This window comes from Esox lucius, chromosome 15 (assembly GCF_011004845.1).
Source record: "Esox lucius isolate fEsoLuc1 chromosome 15, fEsoLuc1.pri, whole genome shotgun sequence".
Lineage (NCBI taxonomy): Eukaryota > Metazoa > Chordata > Actinopteri > Esociformes > Esocidae > Esox > Esox lucius.
Genome location: NC_047583.1, coordinates 24,849,348 through 24,870,007, shown reverse-complemented (window position 1 = coordinate 24,870,007; position 20,660 = coordinate 24,849,348). Strand labels below are relative to the sequence as shown.

The 20,660-nt window shown below is 44.0% G+C and overlaps 1 protein-coding gene across 3 annotated transcripts in view; it reads left to right on the top strand.

The window, feature by feature from the left end:
* The first annotated feature begins 4,439 nt into the window (after positions 1 to 4,439).
* arhgap5 (Rho GTPase activating protein 5) overlaps positions 4,440 to 20,660 on the top strand; it is a 39,469-nt gene continuing 23,248 nt past the window's right edge. The window contains exons 1-3 of one of the 3 annotated variants that reach the window (XM_010892949.5): positions 4,440 to 4,523; positions 7,385 to 11,289; positions 13,011 to 13,161. In XM_010892949.5, coding sequence (XP_010891251.1) covers positions 7,576 to 11,289; positions 13,011 to 13,161 — 3,865 coding nt within the window. In that variant the 5' untranslated portion in view covers positions 4,440 to 4,523; positions 7,385 to 7,575. Of the gene's footprint in view, positions 4,699 to 5,704; positions 5,788 to 7,384; positions 11,290 to 13,010; positions 13,162 to 20,660 lie in introns of those variants that run through there. The other 2 variants (XM_010892947.5, XM_010892948.5) reach the window with 2 other exon arrangements.

The window sequence follows — 20,660 nt, the reverse complement described above, 5'->3', positions numbered from 1 at the left end:
GTGCCGTTTCTTCTCCCAACGTCGGTGAGAGACGGACGGAACAAAAACACAGGGTCTCAGACTGAGATACTCAGAAACACTGTTGTGTAGGAAGAACTCTGTTGTGTAGTTTGTCTCGTGCATCCTATGCATGTTACCCTTAATACTTAATGAAGGGTTTATTCGAAGAGTAGCTCTTGATAATACATTTATAACCCATACATACCACATGCATAAGCAATACATTTCATAGTATCAACAAGACAACAAAAATGTCAACTTGCTGTTGTCGACATGATGTACTTAACCATTTGGTATGTAATTGCAATGAATGAGTTATGAAGTCTTTAAGTATGAATATATGTAAAATGGTGTATAGAGACTTTAATCTGTTGATAGAACGGTACAATTGGTCCCCTCTCTGGCAAGAGCAGAGACATTTTGCATATCGCACTGGGAGACTTTGTTTGATCAAAGAGACAGCCGTGAGACAGCAAGTAGGGGCTTAACTAAGCCATATGCAGCAGTAGAAAACACGTATCAAGCATTTGATGTACACACGTTGACCACATATACACACAGCGTTTGTAGACTGTTACAGCCGGTTGTAGTATCCATTAGGCCTCCATAACTGCTTTATTACAAATAGGTCTTTGCAGGAGGGATTTTTGAGAAATACATTTTTCCAATTCCTTCTGAAATGTATAGATCATATAGGCTACATGGGCATCCTGCATAACACCCTGTACCCAATAGAGAGCCCTCAGGACCGGGTCAAAGTAATAAACTAAATAGTGTTTGGGCTGATTTTTGTCTATGTTGATTTGTGCAGGGCTGAATAGGATGCTGCCTTATTTTTCAGAGGACAAGGAGGTTGTAAGGACCGATGTGTGAGATTCACAAACAACAGTAACATTAGATGAGAACACACAATATTACTGTCTGCTGTTAGGAATCGTCACATCTATTTCCAGGCTGTTCCGTCTTAATCTTTACAGTGGTACAGCAAAGGGACCTCACAGAGTCCACTGCTGGTACTCTTTTGAATAAAACTGTTGGCAAATGAAACAGTGATTTTCAGATCATTTTGAGTGAAACAAAACGGTTTCTGCTATCAAGTTTCGGGGAAATCCATTGGAGGCATAAAAAGAATGATGGGTTTTGTTTTGAGACCATCATAAAGAGTGTGAAAACAGTTTTGACAGTCCCCCCCAGCCTTAACCTCTAAAAATAGGAACAAAACAGCGGGTGTAATGACACCAGGAACAAATCTGTACTTACAGTTGTCATTCTTCTTCATAAAAACATTCCTGTATCCTCTTCCCACTGCATCACTTGGGCGACAATGACACATGGTTAAAGTTATATTTATTGACCTTTTTACTATAAAGCTGCATTGCGCTAAGAGAGAGAGAGAGAGTGCCTTTTGACTCTGATTGTGTTAAGTTTGTAATGAACAAGCTCTGATTCCAATGCCTTGTTCCTGTTCATATTGACAGATGGCAAAGCGCCAACCCAGAACACTGGGATCCTGTGTGAAACAACTCTCACTGGCTCCCCACCATTCAGTGTTAGTTGGGGAGAGAATTCACGTTTTGACTAGATTATTTACAGTCTGTTTCAGGGCCATCATTACAATCATTACAGTGCGTAGAACGATGAAAAACAATGTTGTAGTTTCAAGGATAACATGGAAATATGTAAGCAAAGTAAATTCAAATGTACAAAGGCTTCCTGCTCGTCCCTGGTATTTTGTGTGACAGCAGAGGGACAGTCCTCTGCTGAGCCCACACCCAAAACAGATCAAGACAATGGAGCTTGGACTTTCAGCTTCCCTGTTAGACACAATGTCCCTGTTGGATACAATATAAAAAAGACTTGTCTAAGATGACTGATAACTTTGTGTCAGTTTTGAGTGTGTGTCACATCTTTAATAGTCAAACTACACCATGTACCTTCAAAGCGTATACAGTATTCTAGCCGTCCATCTGTTTGGACATAACAAAAGGCATCAGGTTAAAATTAATTCTAAAATGAATTCAAGTGGAACACAAGTGTCAATGACACTAATGTGTATATGACAGGATGGACTATTGGTGAGATTGAGACAGCTGTGGTGGATTTCCCATCCCCTCTAAGGCAAGATAAAAGCAAAAGCTTAACAAACAAGGTTTGGCAAATCAGCTTAAAATCCACTAGTGGAGCATTGAAAGTAATGGCCTTAGGGTGAGCAGCATATTGTATTAAACCCCCTACATTGCATTGCTCCAGAGAGCTGTTCACTATCCTTACTAAAAACAGTACACATTTGTCTGTCATATATATTATATACATACAGTATCTCACAAAAGTACCTCACATTTTTGCAAATACCTCACATTTTTGCAAATATTTGATTATATCTTTTCATGTGACAGCACTGAAGAAATGACACTTTGCTACAATGTAAAGTAGTGAGTGTACAGCTTGTATAACAGTATAAATTTGCTGTCCCCTCAAAATAACTCAACACACAGCCATTAATGTCTAAACCGCTGGCAACAAAAGTGAGTACACCCCTAAGTGAAAATGTCAAAATTGGGCCCAATTAGCCATTTTCCCTCCCTGGTGTCATGTGACTCGTTAGTGTTACAAGGTCTCAAGTGTGAATGGGGAGCAGGTGTGTTAAATTTGGTGTTATTGCTCTCACACACACACATACTGGTCACTGGATGTTCAACATGGCACCTCATGGCAAAGAACTCTCTGAGGATCTGAAAAAAAGAATTGTTGGTCTACATAAAGATGGCCTAGGCTATTTGGAGATTACCAAGACCCTGAAACTGAGCTGCAGCACGGTGGTCAAAACCATTCAGCGGTTTAACAGGACAGGTTCCACTCAGAACAGGCCTCGCCATGGTCGACCAAAGAAGTTGAGTGCATGTGCTCAGTGTCATATCCAGACGTTGTCTTTGGGAAATAGACGTATGAGTGCTGCCAGCATTGCTGCAGAGGTTGAAGGGGTGGGGGTTCAGCCTGTCAGTGCTCAGACCATACACTGCACTCTGCATCAAATTGATCTGCATGGCTGTCTTCCCAGAAGGAAGCTTCATCTAAAGATGATGCACAAGAAAGCCCGCAAACAGTTTGCTGAAGACAAGCAGACTAAGGACATGGATTACTGGAACCATGTCCTGTGGTCTGATGAGACCAATCTAAACTTACGACCCCAAACACACCTCCAAGACAACCACTGCCTTGCTAAAGAAGCTGAGGGTAAAGTTGATGGACTGACCAAGCATGTCTACAGACCTAAACCCTATTGAGCATCTTTGGGGCATCCTCAAACAGAAGGTGGAGGAGCGCAAGGTCTCTTACATCCACCAGCTCTGTGATGTCGTCATGGAGGAGTGGAAGAGGACTCCAGTGGCAACCTGTGAAGCTCTGGTGAACTCCATGCCCAAGAGGGTTAAGGGAGTGCTGGAAAATAATGGTGGCCACACAAAATATAGAGGAAAACGTCCCACAAGGCAGGAAAAACATGGTGTTGGGGGGCATCATAATATAGGAATGCTTCTAAGGACTGGAAGACTGGTTAGAATTGAGGTAAGAATGAACAGAGCAAAATACAGAGAGATCCTTAAAGAAAACCAGATCCATAGTGCACAGGACCTCAGACTGGACCAAATATTAATTTTTCGACATGACAATGACCCGAAGCACACAGCCAAGACAACACTGGAGTTGCTTCTGGACAATTATGTGAATGCCTTTAAGTGGCCCAGCCAAAGCCTGGACTTGAACCCCTTTGAACATCTGTGGGGAGACCTGAATACTTTTACACATTGCCTTTTTTCTTAAGTTGTCACACCCTTTCACTTTCTCCTAATTCTGTTGTAATAACCTTCATTTATTATTGATTCATGTTTTTTGCGTTAAATCTACACAAAATACTCCACAATGACAAAGCAAAAACATGTTTTTGGAAATGTATTGAAAATAAAAAGCAGAAATATCTCAAGTACATAATTCAGCCCCTATATTCACTATATAGAAGAGCAGCAATCACAGCTTCAAGTCTTGGGCGGATTTGGGCAGTTTTTAGATATGCCTTCAGGATTGGTTATGTACTTTACATGGAATGTCACTAACATTTGTCAGATTACCTCTTCTAGATGCACATCCCTTAACAGAAATATATCTAATGTTGAATATAACTGAATCTAATCTAATGTAATATCTATCATTGTTACAGCCATCCTTTGATGTATGTAGCCTAGATGTTCCTTCTGGCTGACAATGTGCCATTTCTTAGAGATGATCTCCAGACCCCAGTGCTGAATCACTATAAAATGTATAAAAACAAAACATTCAGGCATTAGTTAAGCAAATTATTAATTCACACAACCATGATAGGAGACAGGCACGAGCATCGCGCCCCCGCTTCCAGCCCTAATGGAAAAGTTACTGGAGAGAGTGAGTGAGAGAGCAGGATGTATCAGTCGCCATTACTGACTGGCATGAGAGGGGAGGGAGCAGGTCTCGGATTACACCCATACCACTAGGTAATAACACAAAATAAATTAAAACGAAACTATTTGGAATTTAAAGAGGATACAGCAAATGAGTGTGACTTCAAGGACACCAGCCGTTGCGAAGTCGAATTTGCTGGAGTAAAAGAATACACTTGGAATGCCATCTTTTTTTCGTGGTCTCCGGAGCTGGGAGCGACCATGTTAGGTAGGGGAATGTATTTGGAATGAACTGGATCGACTTTCTTCATTACCTACTCTGTGGATAAAACTGTCTGGGTCATATAATTTCAGATGATCTCAATTCAAGATCAAGGGAATTAGCTACAGCAACGAGTATCTCCGACAAGGTCATTTTAGTTTATATTTTGCGCTCGGTGAAATGTATTGTTCGAATAGCTAACGTTACCACACTATCTTGCTAGGTAGCTTGCTAGCCAACTAGTCTGGGTTAGCTGCATCCCAATAAGCTTGGTGGCTAGCTACCAGGCTATACTCAACCTGACTGAAAGCCAACGATTTTTGCGTAGTGTCGGGGCAAGGCCGGTGAGCTGGCTAGTGGTGTTTCATTCTCCACATTAACACCGTTGTTGCCTGAGTTATCACATTGTCATGTTTTATTTTATCACAGTGACAGTAAGCCAGACGTAGCTAGCAAGTTATCATTTTAAAGAATCGGTTATTTAATCGTAGCCATACAGAAAGCAAACTACGTTGGCTACCTAGCTATATTGCTACATAATTGCAAGTGTGGCACAGTTTTACCTGCTACCGGACGCTTTTTGCCTGTTATAGAAATAGAGTGCTGTACTGTAGATCACTAACAGTTAATAATGTTAGTGACCGTAGTAGTTACGTCAAGTAACTCCCTTGCTGGTCCTCAGATTGTTGCAAAATATTACAGCAATGGTTATAGTACTCGCAAATTGTCAAGAACAATGTTCTGCTCTTCACTAACCTATATTTTATATGAACAGGATTGCTTCTAGCTTGCCTGCACGCATTATCATCAATGACGGGTTCAGTAGGGCGGACGGTTCAGAACGTTCACTGTGGTGCTGTAGCGGATAGTACCTAAAATAAATGAAGCCAGGTATTAATTGATTGATAGAGCTCCACGTAAAATACAATCATCCAATGACTTCAGAGAGTTTAGGTATGTGGTGAAGGTTTTCTAGTGATACTAAACTACCTTTTTATCTGGGTGCTTCTAGTCACATTGGTATCTCGTCAATGTCGTGATTATAACTGCAGTTTTGTAACCTGGGAGTCGGACGGGTGTAACTACCACAGTATTGTAAGTTGGTATTTAAAACTTGACTTACTAGTCTGTTTCCTTTGTAACATGTCGAAATTGGGTGTGTTACATTATTTTATGATGAAAAACATGTACAGTCCGGTAAATAATAGCCAAAAGGGGCAATCGTGCTCCATTAACATGCAACAGCGATCTCCTTCAGCAACAGTACAGATGTCAGAGAAATTTTAATGAATGTACTCCATTCCATAATTTACATTGTTGAATAGTAGATTACTGGGATTTGATAAATAACTCAATTATCATCTGATGTAGAATCTCTTTCATTCATATAGCTAATTATTTCGAGGCCATTGCCTCTCAAATACTTAAGTTGCATGACATGTATTTTCTTCTGCTAATTTAGATGAATGTAGTGATTTAATTTCATGGAATTTTCAATATCTGAGGGGAAACGTCATGAAACGAGTCACTAACTGTGAACCAGAGATTTATTGCTGTTACACTCCGTCAGACATATTTTGTCTGTAGGTTATGGTCTATCAACTGACAACATCTCAAGAGAGGAAGTAACCAACTGTAGCTGTTCAGATATTATCGTTAGGTCTATGGACCATTTGCACATTGACAATCACTCAATGCAACAACATTATGGCTTGGCTCCAAATGGCACCCTATTCCCTTTAATGTGCATTACTTTTGACCAGGGCTAACAATTCTCTGGTCAAAAGTAGTGTTTTATATAGGAAATAAGGTGCAGATAAACTGAAATAAAGACTTTTATACTGTGCATAGTTCATAGAACTGGGAAATGTATCTTTAAATAATCACTGATATCTGTTCTCTTCCTTTGAACAGTTTAAACTAGGAAATATCAATGGAAAAACTCATTTTTCCTAATTCAGTGTCAACAAGCTGCATGGCACTCTTTAGAATAGAGAAAACAAGACCAGCCACTAAATCAGTCTTGGGAAAAAATATAATGTTTAGGCCTATTTCGACCAAATGATTGCCAGATGATCCTCTACCCTTACATTTTATATGCATTTTAGTCTTCAAACCATACTATCTTCAGATTTAAATACTTTAGAAATTCTGAGAGATTGTTTTGTGTTTGGCCCAACAATAAAATTAAACACTGGCTGTTGACGACTAGTTGGCCACTAATTGGCTATTAGTTGATTACTAGGGTGGATTGTTACTAGTGTTGCAATACTTATTACTGCGGCAACAGCTGTCATTTTGTAAAATATTTCCCTAATTTTTTCATAACCATTTCTATGGTTACCTATTTTTTGTTTTAGTAACTAATTGATGTAACTGACTGAAAACTAAAACAAAAAGTGGATTTCACTTTAGTTAAACATCCCTAATGTTACAAAACAAACATTGTGTTGTCATGCAGAGTCCAACTATATATAGTCCGTGATATAGAACATGATATTTTACATAAACCAGGGCTTTATTGTACAAGAAGTATTGTCTGCTTTGTGTTTGCATTTTTGCTTTGGGAAATGTATTCATATATTGTATTGTTACATGCATGCAAAAAGATTTGTGAACACCTAACATTTACAATCAGTTATTTTGTGTGTGTTCCTGTGTGTATTTCAGTGATCCACTTTGTGTTTTTCAGGGAGGGGCTAATAGGGGAGAACCAGCTGCCCTGTCCCAGCTTAAGGATCTATACGGATAAAGGGATTCACCACTTCAGGGAGAAAGCCATGAATGTGCACCCCCACCCTATCTAACCAATGGGAGTGGACTGATAGCTGTGCTGGTGGAAACCTTTCCAGAAAGTGATGAAACAATGACAGGGGGAATATAATGGCCAAGAACAAGGAGGCACGCCCCCCAACATATGCTGTCAGTGTTGTTGGCCTCTCGGGGACAGAAAAGGAGAAGGGCAACTGTGGTGTGGGCAAGTCCTGCCTATGCAACAGATACGTGCGTTCGTATGCGGACGGCTACTACACCGAGCACACCTCTGTGTTGAGCACAATCGACTTTGGAGGTAGGGTGGTGAACAATGATCACTTCCTCTACTGGGGTGAGGTGCTACACCGAAGCGATGATGGGCTCGAGTGCAAAATTCAGATCATTGAACAAACAGAGTTCATTGATGATCAGACTTTTTTGCCCCATCGCAGCACCAACCTGCAGCCCTATACTAAGAGGGCTGCAGCCTCCAAGATACAGTCTGCTGAGAAGCTGATGTACATTTGCACCGACCAGCTTGGCCTGGAACAGGATTTTGATCAGAAACAGATGGCCGATGGGAAACTGAACGTTGATGGTTTTATATTGTGCATAGATGTGAGCAAAGGCTGCAATAGGAAATTTGATGATCAGATGAAATTTGTTAATGTCCTTTATTCACAAATGGTGAAAACAAAAAAGCCCATTGTCATTGCTGCAACGAAATGTGATGAGTGTGTTGACCAGTATCTAAGGGACGTTCAGGTATTCGCTGCAAGCAAAAAGAACCTCCTGGTGGTAGAAACATCAGCACGATGTTGCGTTAATGTAGAGCTGTGTTTTAACGCATTGACCCAGCAGATGGACAAAACACGAGGCAAACCCAAAATCATTCCTTATTTGGATGCCTACAAAGTTCAGAGACAGTTAGTAGCCACAGTGTCTGATAAGTTTGAAAAGCTGATTGTACAAAATGTCAGAGATTATCACACAAGTTGGAAAACAGTGAGTAACACGTTAAAAAACCACCCTGACTATGAGGAATACATCAACTTGGAAGGCACCCGAAAAGCTAGAAACACCCTCAACAAGCACATTGAACAGTTGAAGCAGGAACATATCCGGAAAAAGAGAGAAGAATACTTCTCCAGCCTTCCTAAAATTCTCAATAACTTGCTCAACAATTTGGATGAACTCGAGAACCTGAGCTGGTCAGAGGCTCAAAACATCTTAAAGTGCAGGTCTGATTTTCAATTTTGGTTTGTAGTGTTGGAACACACCCCTTGGGATGAGACGGACCAGATTGATAAAGTCAATGACAGAAGAGTGCCCTTTGATCTTCTGAAAACGTCAGAGGGTGAAAAGATTTATCAGAACCATGTTCAGCATTTATTCTCTGAGAAAAGGCGATTAGAAATGAAAGATAGATTCAAGAAAACGTTGGATCGAGTCCATTTCATCAGCCCTGGACAACCCTGGGAAGAAGTAATGTGTTTTGTCATGGAGGACGAAGCTTACAAATATATCAGTGAATCCGATCGCAGGGATGTTTACAGCCGGCATCAGCAGGAAATAGTTGAAAGGGCCAAAGAGGAATTTCAGGAAATGCTTTTTGAACATGCAGAACTGTTTTATGATCTTGATTTGAACGCCACCCCAAGCTGTGACAAAATGAGCGAGATCCATAATGTGCTCAACGAAGAGCCCAGATACAGAGCTCTTCAGAAACTGGCTCCGGATAGAGAGTCGCTGCTTCTCAAGCACATCGGGTTTGTCTACCACCCAACAAAGGAGACGTGTCTGAGTGGACAAGGATGTGTTGACATGAAGGTCGAGCAGGTACTAGCTAATAGGCTTGTTCAGCTGGATCAAGGTCGGTCTAATCTCTACTATAACAGTGCCAACATTGATAAAGTTAACTTATGTCTCTTGGGGAGGGAGGGTCTTGCCCAAGAACTTGCAAATGAAATCAGAGCCCAGTCCACAGATGACGAGTACACCCTGGATGGGAAAATCTATGAACTGGAGCTTCTGCCTGTTGATGTCAACTCAACATTGCTCTTTAGCCATACGTGGGCATCGACCTTCAAACCTCATGGAATCTTCTGTGTCTTCAGTTCCATAGAATCGCTAAATTGTGTTGGTGATTGCATAGGGCGAATCAGGGCTGAGATTGCACAGACCAGGAGGGAGAGATATGCTCAGCCATTGCCATTCATTCTAATCCTAGCAAACCAGAGAGACAGTGTTTGCAAAAATATGCCTATCTTGAGGCATCAGGGCCAACAGCTTGCAAACAAGTTACAGTGCACCTTTGTAGATATACCCTCTGGTACCTTTCCGCGGAAGTTTAACGAGTTCCAAATTAAACAAGCTCTTAGGGGAGTATTAGAAGGACTAAAGCACAACTTTGATGTGATGAGCCCTCTGCCTTCCATCAAAGACATGTCAGAGACCGACTTAAGGATTGTTATGTGTGCCATGTGTGGGGATCCATTTAGTGTGGACCTCATCCTCTCGCCCTTCCTGGATTCACATTCCTGCAGTGCTGGGCCACCTGGCCAGAGTACCACCCTGATCCTTGACAAAATTATTGGCGACCGTCGCAGGAGAATACAGGTCACGGTCCTCTCCTACCACTCATCGATTGGAATCCGGAAGGACGAGCTCGTTCACGGATACATCCTTGTCTACTCTGCAAAACGCAAGGCCTCCATGGCGATGCTCAGGGCTTTCCTGGCGGAGGTCCAAGACGTCATCCCCGTTCAGATGGTGGCCATCACAGACAGTCAAGCCGACTTCTTTGAGAACGACTCGATTAAAGAGCTCATGACTGAAGGGGAGCACATTGCTACGGAGATAACTGCCAAATTCACAGCGCTCTACTCTCTGTCTCAGTACCATCGGCAGACTGAGGTGTTCACGCCGTTCTTTAACGAGGTGCTGGAGAAGAAGAACGGCATTGAGAGCGCCTTCATGTTCGACAGCTCTCGAGACTGCACGGGCGCGAGTGAAGATGTCTTCCCTCAGTCTCCCCACAGTCACTCTCCTGCGTACAGCTACTACCCTGACTCAGAGGACGACACCGAGGCCCCCCCGCCTTACAGCCCTATAGGGGACGACGTGCAGCTCCTTCCAACACCTAGTGAACGAGCTAAGTACAGAATCGATTTGGAGGGGAACGAGTACCCTGTCCACAGCACGCCTGTCGGCGACCATGAGCGCAACCACAAAGTGCCCCCACCTGTTAGGCCCAAGCCTATTCTATCCAAGCCCAACGTCAAGAAACTTGACCCCAATCTCCTGAAGACCATCGAGGCTGGGATGAGGAGCAATAGGCGACAGCGCAGCCCCATGGCCCACTGCGAGGACGTCGAGGCGTCTGACAATTACGCTGACCCTGTGGACACGCTCGTGAAGTCAAAGGGCTTCACCGACGACATCTACGCCGTCCCTGACGACACCCAGAGCAGGATAGTCAAAATGCGCAACTCATTCGGGGGGCTTCACGTCTTACATGGGGATGAGGAGAATGGCTTTGACCGCAAGGCGCAGGCTAGTAGGAGGCCCTCTAAGTATAAGCACCGTTCAAAAATACTCTTTAGTAAGACCAAGATGTACCACAGGCGCGTCCACTCAGACGTGAGTGATGATGAATCTGGGCCGGCCCTGCAGAAGAAGAAGAAGGGCAGGGCCCATCGGGGCAGTGAGGAGGACCCCCTGCTTTCCCCTGCTGACCCCTGGAAGGGAGGGATAGATAACCCTGCCATCACCTCTGACCCGGAACAAGATGACCTGAAGAAGAAAAAAAAGAAGACGCCAAAGACGAAGGAATCCAAAAAGGTAAGTAATCAGACCTTTTCCTATTAAATAGTTTCCTATATTAATTTTTGAATGTTGCCTAATAGAGTAAAGAAAAAGAGAAAATACAGTACTTTATATGCAGTGGATTGACAAGCTGGTTGTGCAATTCAGCGATCAAAGGCACATATGATTACTTTGCCACATATTCAAAATCACATTGTCTATCAAGCCGGTTATGCAATCCACACAGATTCAGAATGGTCAGCACTTACGATGTGAACCAAATCAGTGTTTGAGCACAAACAGCTAGGTTTCCATCCAATTGGCTGCAGATTGTCATGCATGTTTGCATTTGTTAAACCTGTATGCATTTCCCTTTGGGGGAAAACATTGGTGTGTTTCTACCAAACAAACCTTTTGTGGATAAAAAGCAGTGTAAGGTGACGTAGCAGACATTTAAACATTTTAAAGTTTGATGGGAAAATCTATTGTTTAATGGATTTCCATCTTCACAGAAACTGTCACATTACATATAAAATATGCCCCCTCAAATCCCTTCATGAATAAAGGTAGAATAAAAATACATAGAATGTATCTACCCTACGCTAGTCTACATGATGAGATAGTGGAAATTAGCAATATTATTAGTAAAACAGCTCACACACATCTTTATATCACCAAAATAAGACCCTCAAAAAGACCCATGGAAAGGAGAATCAAACTCATGCTGCACGCTTTCACCAGCATGTCAAGTAACTTAATGTAATTTGTAGCCTAATAAACATCATCCTTTCCCCAGTCGTAGTGTTAGGACCGAAGGATGTGATCATTGCTTGACTATGAAAAATGTATTTCCCTGCTATATTGCCTTTTATTATACCTACATACAAAGATCCCACCATGTCGAGTGACCCGTCTCTGTTTATCACACCGTCCCCGAGAGCAAAGCAGACTTGCAGTTTCTGTTGAATATTACACATACAATAACACGTTGCCTACTCCTGGCCAAATACGCACTCGTTACTCCTCAGCAATCTAGACGAGCTTCAACACAAGCAAAGACAACATAATCACAGTTAAATATGGTCGCCATATTGTGAATAGCCTTTCTCTTGTCAAAGTTGAGATTTATATAGTTGAGGAATTTCTGGGAATCCCTCTGTATTTGAGTCTGTTCTGGCTACGGTTGGCCAGATGTTAAATGCATTTGGATTCTCAGGGCGCAGAGGAAGTGCACTGAGGCATTATTCAGTGGGACAGCCGTCTTCTCAATGACACCCTATTTCAAATATAGTGCACTACTTTTGACCAGCACCGTATTTGAACTGTTTTGCTGTGTATGGAGAATCCTGTAGACATTCTTCTCATCTTTGTTTTAATGTCCACCCTAGGTCCACCCTTTCAGAAAGCTTTCTTCATTGTGTTTAGTACAACTATTTTGTCACACAACAGGGCAATCGTACACAGATGTTTTGGCTTAAATCCAGAAGTCATATTTTAAACCCTGAAGTGCTGGCAGAACGGTAGCGCCGCTGAAGAATACGGTCATTGTTCGAAAATGTTGCCGTCTTTGATAAGACTTACAGAATATTAAACAATATACCTTACAGTAAAGTGTCAGTTGTCGCAAGGTGTTTTGCTCTTTTTCAGTTTGATTAGCTGTTGTAATTAATAATTCAGTCAGTGGATTCACCCATTTTCTCTGTAGTTTGTCTTAATCATGTTTTTGTAAACTTTTCCTTTTTTCTGTTTTTTCGCAGCCTAAATCCAAGCCCCCGAAGCCTTTGTATCCCCCCACACGGAGGAACTGGGAAAGCAACTACTTCGGTGTTCCACTGCAAAATCTGGTCACCCCAGACAGGCCAATTCCCTTGTTCATTGAGAAGTGTGTGGACTACATTGAACGCACTGGTGAGCTGGCTTTTATCAGTTGTCCATCATTCTTGTTTCATGTTGTAGTGACTGTTTGCCTGAGCCTTGCTCAGTGTTTGTGTGTGCCTGTGGGTGTGTTTGTCTGCGTCGAGTCTCAAGTCCAACTGGCAAGTCTCCAGTTGCATTTCCAATGATGTACTCTTATGACGCAGTGGTTTATATGTAACAACACAGTTAATATTTGATGGATTTCAAGCATCTAAATGAAGTCACTGGATTTCTTAGAAGTGCATCCATTTTGATGACCCTTGCTCTGCTTGGGTGGGTGGGTGTGTCCCCCTCTGTTTCTCTCTTCAACATAGGCTACCTTAAAAGTGTTGTGCTGTTTGGTCTGAAGCCACTTGAGCCCTTTCTGGCGGCTGCTACCAGAATGTGGGTTTCATTCATTCTGCCTTTTCTCTGCTCGCTGACAATTGAGTTGTAAGATATGAAAACCCCTCCGCCCCAGTCCTCTGGAATGCCCTTTATGACAGAACATCATTGTGGTTCTAGGTTACTGTTATTGCATTACAATCCACTGAATTCCCACAAGAGAGCATGTATTCACGGGATCTATTGTATTGTGTTCCTTTTTAGATACCAGTTTGTATCGACTTTGCTTGCTCAAGATGTCTTTAAGCTCTTACTTAGCCAGCTCACTTGATCCTTTTAATTGTTGGATCTCATAATGCGGGGTTTAGTCTAGTGATTAGTTAATTACTCCCATGGACTTTACACAAGCTTATTCCCTGAGATGTCCAGCTACGTTTGTCTACAATCCTTCACTGGTCAGCGTAGCAATATTGTTGCCGTTTGCAGTAAAACAAAGGGCTCAATCCACCTACATCTCTTAAAGTGCATCAGTCACCTGATGCAGGCCATGTCTGGGGAAAGGAAACTCAGGCTAACCGCTTTCACACTCAGTCGAGGGTTTGATTAAACATTTCCTTTACCCCTAGTAGTAAGTTGCGTTTCAAGGGTGTGTATCAGGGGTGGGGTGGTCTACTGGGCACGCTGAAAATGATTCAAAGGAATTTGATGTTGATGCATTGGGAAATCTCATTGGCCATTATTCTCTCAGCACTTACCCTAATGTTAACACTTGGTGATATTTTGAAGGCAGCTGCAGAAATCTCCCTCTAGGTTATTGGTAAATTATAGTAAATTTGCAGCTTAGAGCAGCGTCTGAAACTGGAAGTGACATCCCATCTGACTGCAGAAAACTCTCCATGCGGCATTTGTTTCTTTCCTGACGAAATAGAACTATTTCCTTTTATCGTCGATGCTGAATACAATGTTAGTATATAAAGGTGTAAAGGTTTGACTTAATTCCAGTACTTCCCGCTGGCGGTTCCAGGGGGAATCTTCTGCTGTGTAGCAGAATGCCATATCCAGTTGGAACATCGACTTGTCTGCTAATCAGTCTGTGCAGTTCATGAGCCGCCCTGCGACTAGTCGACCTGAAACCATCCAACACAGTGGTTTCACACGGATCCGAGTAGCCCGGTTTGTGGCTGGTTTAGGCTTCTTTGAAGTAGTAGGTTGGCCCGGTGGAAGCAAGACCACGCCAACATGCCGCCGAGTGTTTGGAGGAAACGTTGGCCGTTCGGGGTCCCTGTGGTTGTTTGGAGATGGAAGTAGGCCACATTCTGGCAGTGGGAAAACGGCACCACACTGTAACCTGTGGTCGTGTGGGACGCTGGGAAATCTACAGCTGTGCTCAACATTTGGCCACTCGTGTTTTGCGGCGTAGGCCATAGACTGCGGCGAGTGGGTCTGTGTGGGTCTTTGGTTCAACCGTGAGTTCCTCTAACGGTGCCTGTGTGTTTTGAACCGATGAGCAGTGAATGACTGATGCTCTCTGGCAGTGATTCATTGTTTGGGTCATTTTCTCTGGGGCCTGGTTGTGTCTGGCTGGGAGACATGGCCCTGCTGTGTGGATGAGCCGGGCCTGGACACCGCATAAGAAATGGGGAGAACTAGAGGCATTACATGACATATTTTGATCTTGTCATTTTCGGCGTGTTGGCCAATATTTGGCCATATTGCTGTGTTATTTCTGTATTCTTTTGCTCTTCCTCCACCCAAACGCCTTAATTTTACATGTAGAATCATCACACAAATTGCAGCACATATTTTATTGAGGTCTGAATATCCTGGTCATATCGCGGTGTGGTGCTCCACATTGGTCTTTGTGGAAACGGGCATGTGCCACTGAACGTGCGTGATCGGCGTAACTCATTGTCTGTCAATCATTCAGACGAGTCCCTCTCTAAATAGTACCCTTTAAGAGAGAGGATCCATAGCAGATTGTGGGAGATCGGGGTGTTGCCGTGTGTTGTGGACGCAACCCATACTGTAAACAGACTTGAGAGAGCCTGTGTGATTGCATCAGTGTTTGGTTCCCTAGAGACAAGGTCACTCAGAGTTATTTTCTTATTGGGAGATGAAACCGATTGTTTCTAATTATATCCGTCACATTCTTTTTGACTGTGAAGCTTGGGACTACATAACAAATAGAGACTGGTCACGTCACTCAACTGAAGAAAGTTGTTCGGTTTAGCTTGCCAGGTAGCCAAAGGATTGCTAGTTATCGAAGACGGGCATTGTAGTGTTTGCTTCTTGTTGTTTGAGAAGTCCAAAAAGAGCTTTTTGATGGCCCAGCTTTTCTTTCTCCACTCTGACTGTGATCCAACCATCTGGTTACTCAGGCCTGTGTGTACAGACAGCTAAAGGATATGCTGCTCTGCTCATGTTCATTTGACATGAGTGGCTGCAGATACAACTTTTTAAAGCTTCAGCACACAGTACGTCATTTAGAACCACGCTGTACATCACTCAGAACCACGCTGTACATCACTCAGAACCACACTGTACATCACTCAGAACCACGCTGTACATCACTCAGAACCACATTGTACATCACTCAGAACCACACTGAACATCACTCAGAACCACATTGTACATCACTCAGAACCACGCTGTACGTCACTCAGAACCACGCTGTACGTCACTCAGAACCACGCTGTACGTCACTTAGAACCACGCTGTACGTCACTCAGAACCACGCTGTACGTCACTCAGAACCACGCTGTACGTCATTTAGAACCACGCTGTATGTCATTTAGAACCACGCTGTACGTCACTCAGAACCACGCTGTACGTCACTCAGAACCACGCTGTACGTCACTCAGAACCACGCTGTACGTCACTCAGAACCACGCTGTACGTCATTTAGAACCACGCTGTACATCACTCAGAACCACGCTGTACATCACTCAGAACCACGCTGTACATCACTCAGAACCACACTGTAGGTCACTCAGAACCATGCTGTACGTCACTCAGAACCACGCTGTAGGTGACTCTGAAACACGTCTGCAGTGGACAAAATGTGTTGTTAGCTAGATAGTACCTGTAATTGTATAACTTTGTTGTGTTGAATTGCCCATTTTTGTAATTACTTTGTTGGTGTTTGCTAGCATTATAACAAAGACTTCATAGAATTGTTAGTACTTATTTTTAGATTCCATTGTGGCTAATAATAATGCATGCAGAGTTCATATTCATTAATCAAAGTATAACTTAATTTAGTATCAGAATTGGCCCACCAGTTACCATCACGATAGCACCCTAAACCCAGTAATATATATACAACCCCGTTTCCAATAAAGTTGGGACGCTGCGTAAAATGCAAATAAAAACCAAATGCAATGATCTGCAAATCATTTACCCCTATATTTAATTGAAAATAGCACAAAGACAACATTTCAAATGTTGAAACTGAGATGTTATTGTTTTTGGATAAATACATGCCCAAATTGAATTTGATGCCAGCAACACGTGTCAAAGAAAATTTGGACAAGGGCATCTTTTCCACTGTGTTGCATCACCACCTGTTTTAACACTTTGTTTGGGAACTGAGGAGACCAATTGCTGTAGTTCTGAAAGTGGAATGTTTTCCCATTCTTGATATGGGACGTCAGCTGCTTAACAGTTTGGGGTCTCCTCTGCTGTCGTTGAACCCCTTCCCATCCTCAATTCTGACAGACCCAATCATGTTACTGACCTGTTGCAAATAACATCATTACCTGGGTGATGTTCCACCAGGGTCAGTTTTTTAGCATTACACAACTTTTCCAGTCTTTGGTTGCCCCGTCCCAGCTTTTTAGAAATGCTGCTGGCATCAAATACAAAGTGAGCTTGTATTTTCCAAGAAACAATAACATCTCTCAGTTTCAACATTTATGTTGCCTTGGTACTGTTTTCTATTGAATATAGGGTTTAAATGAGTTGCACATCATTGCATTCTGTTTTTCTTTACTTTTTATATAGCGGCACAACTTTTTAGGAAACAGGGTTGTAATCAGTTGCGTCATGTCACCACCGTAAAATCTCATCTTTCGGACAATAAGGGCCAAATGTAGGTGAAATGCATGCTGTGTCTTGCATCTCAACACTTGACATCACATACGCTTGTGAAGCCTATAAAGTTTACACTTCTCTCCATAATATTACAACTCTCACTCCTCTTTGACATTGTGTTCTCAGAGACCAGTCATACATATTTCATGACAAGAATAGCCCTAATTACACATTCATTAGCATGCGTAATGCAGTACATAATTACATTATGACGTTATGCAATTATTTCTATGGCATTTGGGAAATAGATGGGCAATTGTCCATTTAAACACTATTTTATTTTTTGGTAATACCGTAAACATGTGAGAAGAGGACAGGGTGTCAATATGAGTATATGGAACCCACCCAACTTTTAGATTGCAATTTGGATGACTGAGCTTTTGACAGGACCTGATTCTGGCTCTTTGGGACTTTACTCTCCCCTTAACAAGTTCTGTGTTAATAAAGTATTTGAAATAGCTGGCAAACGAACATGGGATCACTGAACATAGCACACAATAAAACAGTATGCTGAGTGCAGTAAGAGAGCGGCTGCCTAGATAAAAAGCCTGAACAGTGCTGAAACAAAATGAGCAATCACATTCAATTAACAGGCACCCATGGTAGCCCATTTCACTCTCCATGTCTCTTTCACTTTCCCATCTCTCTCTCTCTCTCTCTCTCTCTCTCTCCTGCCACTATGAGCTTTTTCATCTCTCTGCATCACAAAATGGAGGAAAGGAAAACAGACTGGCTGACTGCACCAATGTACGTAAAGAAGCATTTTCTGACTGGCTCGTGGACCGGTAGACTAGGCTTGCATGACTCAGAGACAAAAGCCCAAGGATGATCCGTTTCCCCGGGGATTCAAATCACAATACCACAGAAGGAGGAGGAATAGCCTGTTCCTTTGACTCACCTTTTCAGTGCTTGTTGAAAAGACAAACGAGCTGGTTTGTGGTGCTGCTGTTGTAATGGAGGCCTGCCATGCTCACCAACAGCCACAGGCAGATAGAGCCACCGCTTTTGTCCACGCTTAAGTGGAGTTAACTGGACCCATATGGATGGGGGGTGATGACTGTCTTCTGTCATCGACATATGGGTAGGTTAAGGCAATACTGCAACCTGAGGAGGCGCATGCATTAGCATGCCCAGGACGCACCAGTATATGTAGCTCTAGTCCTTTCCAGGCAGAAGCATTTGTCTGACTGGAAACGTGGCCCTATCTTTTGCGACAGAGACCTGGGTACTACCTGAGTGTCAGGAGTTCACGTTAAGCGCTCAGCACCAGGTAATCCCAGTCACGGGGCGACCACCGGTGCTGTGTTAACAGACAGGGGAGAGGACGCGGAGCCTCAGCGGGGAGGCAGCTAATACAGCCGTGCTCCACTTCAAGATCCGAGTGGAAAAGCATCAGTCAGCTCTTCACAACAGTGGGCGTGTGTGTGTGTGTTTTTGTGTGTGGTTGGGGGGGGGGGCGGGGGGGTCCTGTTTAGCATTCTCCTCAGCCTCAGGGATTAATCTGCTTCTCAATGGACCAATGATTGTCAGGCCCCGTCCATGCCAGCGCCTACGGTTACACGGGCCGTCAATGTCAAACCAGAGAGGACGGAACAGATGTGGCTCTCCGGAATTGCTCGCTCGTTGCAATACCTGTTCAGTAGTTAGCCAGTTGTTCCACTGTGCTGTTCTTTCCGTGTGTTTGTATGGCCGGTGTTGTGGTCCCGTGGAGGTGAAGGGAGAGGGAGAAGGTGCGACTGTGACGGTGCAGGTAGTTGGTCCGGTTCGTGTTTCTCTTTGAAGGGTAATCTCCGGTGAGCTGATGCTGCGTCTGATGGAGTGCTCCTCTTTCTATCTCGCTGCATAATGCCCCGCAGTCAGACAGTTGGTCGCAGTGCGCTGCCGTTGCGCCGCGGTGGGATTAGATGTTCGGGTGATTTGTTCCGGTCCCATCCAGGCTAGATCTTTCGGGGGAGGGCTTGGTTGAGCCAGGCCCCGGGGTGGAGGAGCCCAGAGCGGGGTAAGGGGACAGAGGGAGGGGCAGCAGTAGCAGTTTGGCCGTGGTCCCTGGTCAGTGTTAAGCCGTTACCAGATAAACAGGGGGGAGAAGGAGCCAGCGTTTAGGGCCATGACCAGATGTTCCTCGGGCGTTGGATCAGAAAACCCTCCGATCCTTTGGCTGTAGTAGCTTCTGGGTAAAACAGGGCAGCCCTGTGCTCCAGTTCGTTAACAGGCCCTGCGGATGAGCTCAGCCCCGTGCTCCAGCTAGGTAACAGGCCCTGGGGATGAGCGCAGCCCTGTGGTGTTCTTTCTACTGCTGGGTCTGTGCCTCTAGCTAGCACCTGTCTCTGGGCTGTCGGCAGGGCTACGACCTCACTTTCTGCTCTTCTGACTTGCTCCCTCCTCCCCCTCTTCTCTGGGGAACAGTGTTTCTCCAGAGTGACTCAATGATCTGTCAGCTGACGCAAACAACAATCCAATAATGGGACTTTGGAACCTGTGCTTCTCTCTTCTATCTGTGTGCCAATAATAAAACCGACGGTCTGACCTCGTCGTCGTCCCTCCCCGTTGCTGCGACTCAGGCACCTTGCCGGAGGCCGGCTGCCGCCAGGGCACTTTGTGATGACGCGGCAGGCTGCTTTACCAAGGTCTCAGCGGACAGGGCGAACACTTAGCGGTGCGTGTTGAACAAGACAAGGTCCTGTAATGTCCTCGGCCCGCCCTGCTCACTCCCCTCAGCACCGTCACGCAGGGAGCTAGACGTGACCGAGCTGTCCACCCTCTGCCCACGTGGAGCTGCAGGGAGGATGGCCTTGGCTGTGTTCAGCGCTCTTCCCCCCGCTGTTCTCTGTGCACCTCTTCCTCTTCGACCACCTCCTCATTAGCACCACTGAAGGAAAATCTGGAGGCGGTCGAGGTTGAGTCAGGTCAATCCCTGTTTCGCTCTGACCATTAAGAGTCACCAGGGTGGCCCTCCCACCATGCCCCCCCCTGTCTGTTGCGTGTCTCGTCACATCAGCTTCCACTGACAGATCAACACGTTTAGAAGAGAACAGGACTGCCAACACCTTTTAAACACTGAACCGGGTCCTTCA